General features: G+C 47.5%; 2 protein-coding genes across 2 annotated transcripts in view; one reads left to right on the top strand and one right to left on the bottom strand.

Moving 5' to 3' along the window:
• The window catches only part of CUNH12orf49 (chromosome unknown C12orf49 homolog), a 20,459-nt gene extending 18,694 nt beyond the window's left edge, over positions 1–1,765 (bottom strand). The window contains exon 1 of the mRNA XM_010604183.2: positions 1,748–1,765. Within this exon, the coding sequence (XP_010602485.2) occupies positions 1,748–1,765 (18 nt within the window). The remainder of the gene's footprint in view (positions 1–1,747) is intronic.
• Positions 200–7,929, top strand: part of Rnft2 (ring finger protein, transmembrane 2) — a 66,514-nt gene continuing 58,784 nt past the window's right edge. Inside the window, exons 1-3 of the mRNA XM_010604105.3 lie at positions 200–676; positions 1,770–1,941; positions 2,347–2,405. Coding sequence (XP_010602407.1) covers positions 1,918–1,941; positions 2,347–2,405 — 83 coding nt within the window. The 5' untranslated portion in view covers positions 200–676; positions 1,770–1,917. The remainder of the gene's footprint in view (positions 677–1,769; positions 1,942–2,346; positions 2,406–7,929) is intronic.

Raw genomic sequence — 7,929 nt, 5'->3', positions numbered from 1 at the left:
TGCGGTCTCCTATTGGCTAAATCCAGGGAAAGGGGCGGGAAATAGTTTGCACGTGGCTGGCTGGTTTGGTTGTACTCCGGTCCTAGCGCCCAGCCAGGAGGTGCTCGCCCTGGAACCGGCGAGAGCCCGGAAGCACTCGGAAGTCACGTGCTGCTCAGGTCGCTGCAGTGATTGGTTTAGTTGAACGCGAACGGTGAGGCGGTGATTGCTGAGGTGTTTTTTTTTTCACCCCGGCCTGGTCTTTGTAGTCGTCTGGCCTTCAGTGCTGGAGTGTGTTGGTCAGTGGCTTGGTTGTAGGAATGAGAAACGCTCTGGGGACATTGTATCCCCAGTGCACCTGCCCTCTTCCGGTGCCGGCGGTGCGGGAGATGCTACTTTGCAGGCTTCTCGGTGTAGACCTTTTAAAGGCCAAGGGGCACAACTGAAAATATTGCAAGCATCGAAAAGTCTCGTTGCGGACCTTCATAGGGAGACAGGAGGACGAATATGGCAGAAGACTGGAAGGCTTCTCATCCAGTTATTCAGATGCATTCTGCGTTCGAAAATGTGTTTTAAGAGTCACTATTGGAATAGTTTTGTACGGCCTGCTTCCGACGGGGGAATGTGAGGTCCCTTCAAAAGCAAGCATCTGAAAGTAAAATCTTAGGCGTTTGATGGTGTGTCAGACTTGTGGATGGTAACTTTGTGATACTGTATTTTATTTTCCCCAAAGATTTGGAATTGATGGATGATATGGGGGGGGGTGTTAAAGCAAGATTGCATGCTTATACAATGAGCTCTCCTTTGTATATGAAGATAGTGCTGCTGACTCCTTTCTTGGCTACTTTTCCAAAAGGGAGAGGTGACTGAGTTGTTGGGTTAGCTCTCCTTAGTGACCCTGAGAGTTGGCTGGTCGGGGTTGGGAAACCACTCAGCCAGTTACAGGGACCGAGAAAAGTTAGGTAACCATCTGTGGTCCTGGTACAAGGAAGTATTCCAGAAGGCTAAAGCTATTCATGGAGAGTGTATGGTCTTTATTTCTTCCCTAGTGTGAAAGATGGAGCAGGGGACAGGGTATTTAGAAAAAAGCAAGAGAGAGACCCGTGGTTTTCTTCATTAAGTAAATATTTAAATTCTGTCTATGCCAGGCAGTGTTCTAGATGCCAGTAGAGGAGCAAACTAGGTAGACAGGATCTCTGTCTTTGTGGCATTTACATAAGTGGAGGTACAAGTCACAAGTAAATATACATCTAAATAAGTGTTATGAAGAAAATAAAACAGGCCAATGTGGGAAAGACCAGGAGAGTGGGAAAAGACTGCATCTGGGAGAAGGGGACGTTTGACCTGAGGGAGCTAACTGTGTAACATTCAGGACGAAAAGCATTCCAGAGAGAGGGAACAGTAAATACAAAGGTCCTGAGGCAGGGACAAGCTGACATGTTGGGAGGAGGAGTCACACCAGTGAATCATACAAGGAAAGTGGAAGGAAACAAAACTGGAGACAGGTGAAGCTGCCGTTAGGCTGTGGACAGAGCATGAATTTTCTGGTTGCAGTAGGAAGCCATTGAAGGGTCTAAAACATGTTTTCCATATTACCCAATAAGGACTCATAATTTGACAGGCAAAATATATTAAGATCATGAAACCCTTAAGAGTCCCAGGGAGACTGCTCCTCTTTGGGGCTACCCAGAGATCTTGAGCAGATGGAGACCTCTGCTTACAGTTACCAGTGATGTCCCAACACTTGGCAGATTCGTGGACTGTTTACCCAGGTGTTCTGTGCCATCCAGGGCTTGGAAACACTGTCCAGCTCCCTGACCTGGGCATCTCTGGTGAGGAAGAAGAGGACAGGCCTGTTCTCTTTGGGATCCTGTGATCATCTCATCAGGAACCCTGAGTGCCCACGTTAGGCGTCATCAGGATGGAGTTCTGAAGTCCATGTGGCTGCTTGCAGTGAACCAGGTGAAGTGTCTCTGTGAGAATCCACACTCTTACTTATTTGCTTGCTTATTTCTTTTGTTTTTGGTATTAGAGATTGAAGCCAGGGCCTCCTGCATGGTAGGTAAACACTGTCCCATTGAGCTACATTCCCACAGCTATCCAGGCTGTCCTCAGACTTAGAATTCTCCTGCCTCAGCCTCCTGAATAGCTGGTATTACAGGTGTGCATCCCACCGCACCTCACTCGGATTCACACCTTTGTTACCACTTTATTAAATGGGAGAGATAGGCGGAAGCTTTGGGTCTGACCCCTCTACCCACTCCCATGGGACTGCGGGGCGGCTGAAGCAGCTTGGTGGTTACCATGGCAGCACGACAGGCAGTGTGAATGTGGGGAGACTTGGCTCACGCATGTGTTGGCTTTCAGGTGTTAAGGAAAATGCAGAGACGCCACAGCAGCAACACGGACGCCATTCCACCCGAAAGGTAGGCACCCCTGCTTTCGCTCTTCCCTGAGGGCTCAAGACTCAGTGGTGAAAGGCACCCAAAACAGGATTGAGTAAAACCCTCTTCTCAGAACTAGTTGTTAGGAGTCACAGAGGAGGTTGGATTGGAAACCACTGTGCACGGTGTGTGTATCGGTCAGCTTTGTGTTCCTACAACAAAATACCCCAAGTGGCTAACTATAAACAATCGACCTGGCATACTTTTGGAGGCTGAGGGTCCAGTTGGCATAGGACAGGCACAGTGGCTGCCCCTTAGCCTTATCACCTCCTGAAACAGGTGGCGGTGCAGCTGTGGGAGCCCAGTGATTCTCTCCGGGAATAAGAGCTGAGACGGAGAGAGAGAGAAGGGCTAGGTTCCCACAGTCCCATCTAAGGACACACTCCTGTGGTCCTCAGGACCTCCCAGTGCCACCCCTCCAGGACCAAGCCTTTACATTGGCCTCTGGGGGAGCGGGGGATGGTCACTCATTGCATCTGAGCTGTAGAACACAACATCCTCCTCCTGAGTACTCAAAACGTAGTAGCTTGCTGTACTTTTATGGGTTTGATCTACTTGACTCGTGTATCAATAGTTATTTTAACTTATAAAGGACTTTAACTCCTGGGATTTTAACTTGTAAGGATGTTTTAGTCTGTTCAGGCTGCTATATGAAAAACTCAATAGTCTACATGGTTTAAATAACAAACATTTATTTCTCACAGTTCCAGAAGCAGGGAAGTCTAAGATCAAGGCATTGGCCTATCAGTGTTTAGTGAGAGCCAGCTTCCTGGTTGACAGGTGGCCATTCCTTTGCTCTGTCCACATGGTAGAAGGGGAAGGTATGGTTCAGTGGCCTTTTATTACAAGGGCACAGATCCCATTTCTGAGGGCCCCATCCTCAAGACCTAACCATCTGTAAAAGCCCTCATCTCCTAATACCATAACACTGGCAATTAGGATTTCAAAATATGAATCAGATAAAACAATATTCCATTCAGAACACTGAGGAGAAACACAGAAAGGCCAATGACACAATGACATTGATTACATTTCTTCAGAGGAAGGGCACAGCACACAACACAGGACCACAAAGGGAAAAACCAGTGTTGATTATGAGGGAGAATGGAGAGAGGAAAGAGTATTGGCCACAGTCTTTGCTGGAAGAACCATGTTGGAGAGGAAAACCGAGTAGAATATGCTAGTTTGAACAATGGCTTTGGAGCATAAAAGTGATCTCTAGATGTTTAACATGTAACTCTGGGTGATTTAGGACAGAGGAAATTGTCTTAGTCACTTTCCCATTGCAGGGACAGAAATGCCCAACACCCACAACCTAAAGGAAAAGAGGTTTATTTTTGCTCCATGGTCAGCTGGCTCCAAGACAGAGACAGCGTGAGGGAAGGGTCTAGCAGAGAAAAGCTGCTCACATCATGGCAGTGGAGGCAGAGCAGGAAAAGAGAAGCTGGAACGCAAGACAAACCCTTCCAGATCAAAACTCACTGTCAGGGGCCCAGGATTTAGCTCAGTGGTTCCACCGCCTGCTTTGCAAGCTCAAGGATCAGAGTTCTATCCCTTGTACCAAAAAAAAAAAAAAAAAAAAAAAACCCAAAACTTACTGGTAAGTCAACTATAGTTTCCCCTTGATGCAGTCACCATACAAACACATGAGGCTTTTGGGGGAACACCCCAGATCTAAATCATAACTTTCTACTTTTGACCCCCAAAACACTCAACTGCATCTTTTTACGCAAAATGCATTTGGTCCATCTCTGAGAGTTGCCAAAGTTTTAACAGTTCCAGCATTGCTGAAAAGTTCAAATACAAAGTCCCCTCTGAGACTGAAAGCAAACTGTTAGCTATGAGCAAATGTAAAAATCAAAAAAGTAAGTTAAACACTGCTAACATATAACACAGGGTAAACATTCCCGTTCCAAAAGGTAGAAATAGGAGGAAAGAAAGGAATTGGACCAAAGAAAGACCAAAACATAGTAGGAGAAGCATTACATCCTGTAGCTCCATGTCCAGCACCCAGAGGCAAGTTGTGGTGAGATAGGCGTTACAAAGGGTGTAGGTGACCGCACCCCTAAGGCATTGCTGGTTGCAGCGCTTATGGCCTCTCTCTTGGGATGGCCTTGCTCACTGCCTGCCACTTTCCTTAACAGACATTCCGTGTTCCTGGATTCTCTTTCTGTGGTCTCCACTGCACTTTCAGCTTCATTCTCACAGCTTTATGTACTGCCCTCTAAGGTGCGTACTGCCTGTGCCTCCCAGACCCTCTGAAATCTGGGTGAAACCCTCCTTCCCACAACTGAATTTTGCATGCCTGTAAAGACAGTATCAATTGGGCCAGGGATTTAGCTCAGTGGTTTGGTGGCCTGCCTTGCAAGCGCAAAGACCTGAGTTCAATCCCCGGTACCAGAAAAAAAAAAGACAGCATTAATTGGATGTTGCCAAGATCTGCTGCCAGCTTGAGTAGTAGCCAGAATCACTAATTGGATAGGCCACCTTGGATCATGGCTGCAGAGGCCTCTGAGTACCTGGATGGCTGAGCACTATCAACTGAATCCCGTGGAACTAGTTCCCTAGGTGGTCCTCATCGAGCAGGCTGTCCTCGGGCTCTCCTCTCAGAGCACAGCTATTGGAAAGAGTGTACCTTTGTCTTTTTACACTCTTGAGCCAGTGAAGTGTGGAGTCTTGCTGTTTCCTGAGGTGCCCTCAAAGTATCCTTCCTATTTCTTTGCTATAAAGTATTTGTTTTCTTTTAAACGATAGTTTTCTTATCACCAAGCTCTCCAAAGCCCCAAGTTTACAGAGGCTTTTTGGGGGGGTAAAACCCACGATTTTAAAATCATTCAGTTGTGCTGTTTGCTGTCAATTCTCAGTGTAGATCTCGCTAAAAGCATCCAGCAGTACCCATGCCACAGCCTGCATATGCAGCTCCCTTGAAATTTCATCCAGCAGATTAATTAGTCGGGCACCCAGTCTCTGTGTCTAACAATCTCCGATCATGGGCAAAATATAATAATACACATGATCTGTGACCCAACTGCTAGTGGAGTTCTTGATCTCACCTGAAACCTCCTGATTCTGTTCTTTATCATCTGAGTTTCTTTCAGCATTCCGGTCTTCTGAGCTCTGACTAGAAGCTCCCATCAAGCTTGGCTCAACATTCTAGAGCTTCTGTAGCGAGCACTTCCATACTTTTTCACACGCTTCCTGCAAACTGATTCCAAAGTGCTCTGAACCACATGATGAGATAGTCACAGGAACAGCCCCACTTCTTTGGTACCAAAATTTGTTTCAGTCACTTTATTGCTGGGACACAACACCTACAATTTAAAGGAGGAGAGGCTTATTTGCGCTCAACATTTTTAGAATAGTCAGTCGTAGTTGACTGGCTCCAAGGCAGAAAGAGCATGATGGAAGGGTCTGGCAGAGGAAAGCTGTGCGTGTCATGGTGACCAGAAAGCAGAGAGTAGAGGAAGGAGCCAGGGAGGAAGATACACCTTTCTGGGTCACACCCTGAGCAACCCACCTGTAACAAGGCACCTTCAATTACTGAAGTCATTAGCGGGTGAATCTACTGATGAGTTTCCTCGTAATCCAGTCACCTTCCAAAAGCTCCACCTCTGAGCTCACAAGGCTCTAGAGGGACATTCTCCGTCTAACCACAGCAGTGCTACTGCCTGCATGTGTGAGAGTTAGCTAAGAGGGGATGGGAGAAAGAACCCTGGATTGCAGGAGACAAATAAACAGCTTCGGTCACTTGTTGGGCCCTGTGATACGTGGATGTCAAGTAGATGAATATAATGCCTGAAGCAAACATAGTTAAGATCTATGTCTTTAAACCCAAGAGAGTACACCCTATGGGTGTCTGTTCTCAGATTGTGACAGTCCCCAGCTCTAGAAGCTCAGTGCCAGCACATGCATCCAAGGAGCAAGAAGCCAAGCCTTTTCTCCCTCATCCCTCATTCCAGGTTCCCTGCATCCTTACATCCCTACACCACCAGTCCAGACCCAGCTTTGGAACCAAGTTTGATATCAAGCCTGCCTGTTCTGCCATGGTCTGCAGGGAAGATCATGGTCTATAAATAAGCAAGAGGAGCCTTGATCAAAATCTCAACTTCCACTACTTCCTACTTGCCATGGTTTGGGTTTCTGTGTCTCCCAGAATGTGTGGAAATGTCATTCCAAAGTCACATATTGTTGACATTTGGAGGTAGAGCCTTTGGGAGGTAATGAGATTAGAAAGAATCTTCATGGTGAGACCCACCATGGTGGCTTTATAGGAGGAGGAAGAGAGACCCAAGCTGAGCACACTTGCTGGCTCTCACCATGGAATGCCCTCCTCCATGTTACGATGCAGCACAAGCCCTCACCAGATGCAGTGCCATGCCCTTGGACTTCCCAGCCTCCAGAACTGTGAGCCAAGTAAACTTCTATTCTTTATAAATTTCCCAGTCTCGGGTATTTTGTTGTAGCAACAGGAAACTGACTTAAGACACCACCTTTGGCAAGTGATTCCACCCCTAGGTCTCCATTGCTCCATCCATAGATGACAGATGATGAAACTCAGAGTTGGTGAAGAATGAAGGAATGGTTGTGCAAATGCACAGACACAGCATCTGGCTTGGACAGAATGTACCTATGGGAGTTTCCCAGCCTCTAAGGTCAGCTTCGCCGTCTGGGGCAGAAACTGCAGCTCAGACCTGATGGCCACCATGTCTGGAGGCTCTCTCTGTGTGGCCTGCATATGAGCCTGATGAGGCCAGGCTGCTGTTCACATTTTACAGATAAGTAAACTGATTCAGAGAGAGGAAGTCATTTACCCAAAGCCACACATCCATGAAGTAGCAGAGCTGAGATTTAGGCCTCAATCCATGTCCCCTCCAAGTTCTGTGCTTTGAGACATCAAATTTCAGCTGCCTCATGTCTGGGTGGATCCGCTTCTGCTCCTGGGCTGCCTCTGCTCTAGCCCTCTAGTTGCTAAATTGGAAGTGCAGCCTCTGTTTCCCCCATGGAATATTCATTCCCTTTTAGGCTGAAATCCCGGCTGAATGTAGATAGGAGAGAGACCCAGGGAGAGCGGCCAGCTATAGAAAGCCCTCCAGGGTCCCTAGAGCCCAGTGAATACGGAATGCTGGGTACCTTAGAGAGATGTCGAGCACTTTCCAGAGCCCCCTGGGGCAATGGTGAGCACCCATAAGGGCCAGCATGGACACCTGCCAAGGCTCACGCTTTCCAAGCTTAGCATCTTGAAGTACAGAAAAAGCTCAAGGCCCTTGAGGCTCATAGCCATGGTGTCTGTTGTTGTTGTCGTTATTTATATTGTCATTATTAGTATCCAGGGCCGGAGGGAGGAGGACCATACCTTGCCCAGGCTCTTGGTGTTAACAGGGATGGGGCCTGGCAGGAGAGGGAGGGGGTGGACCTCTTCATGTCACACCAGATTTATGCATGCTCAGGTCTAGCCTGTAAAGCCAGAGGAGCCAACCTGAGACTTCTCAAGACAACCTTGTCCCCT

This window comes from Fukomys damarensis, unplaced genomic scaffold (genome assembly GCF_012274545.1).
Source record: "Fukomys damarensis isolate Sample0158 unplaced genomic scaffold, DMR_v1.0_HiC HiC_scaffold_12, whole genome shotgun sequence".
NCBI classification, from domain to species: domain Eukaryota; kingdom Metazoa; phylum Chordata; class Mammalia; order Rodentia; family Bathyergidae; genus Fukomys; species Fukomys damarensis.
This window is presented reverse-complemented; position numbering and strand designations above follow the sequence as displayed.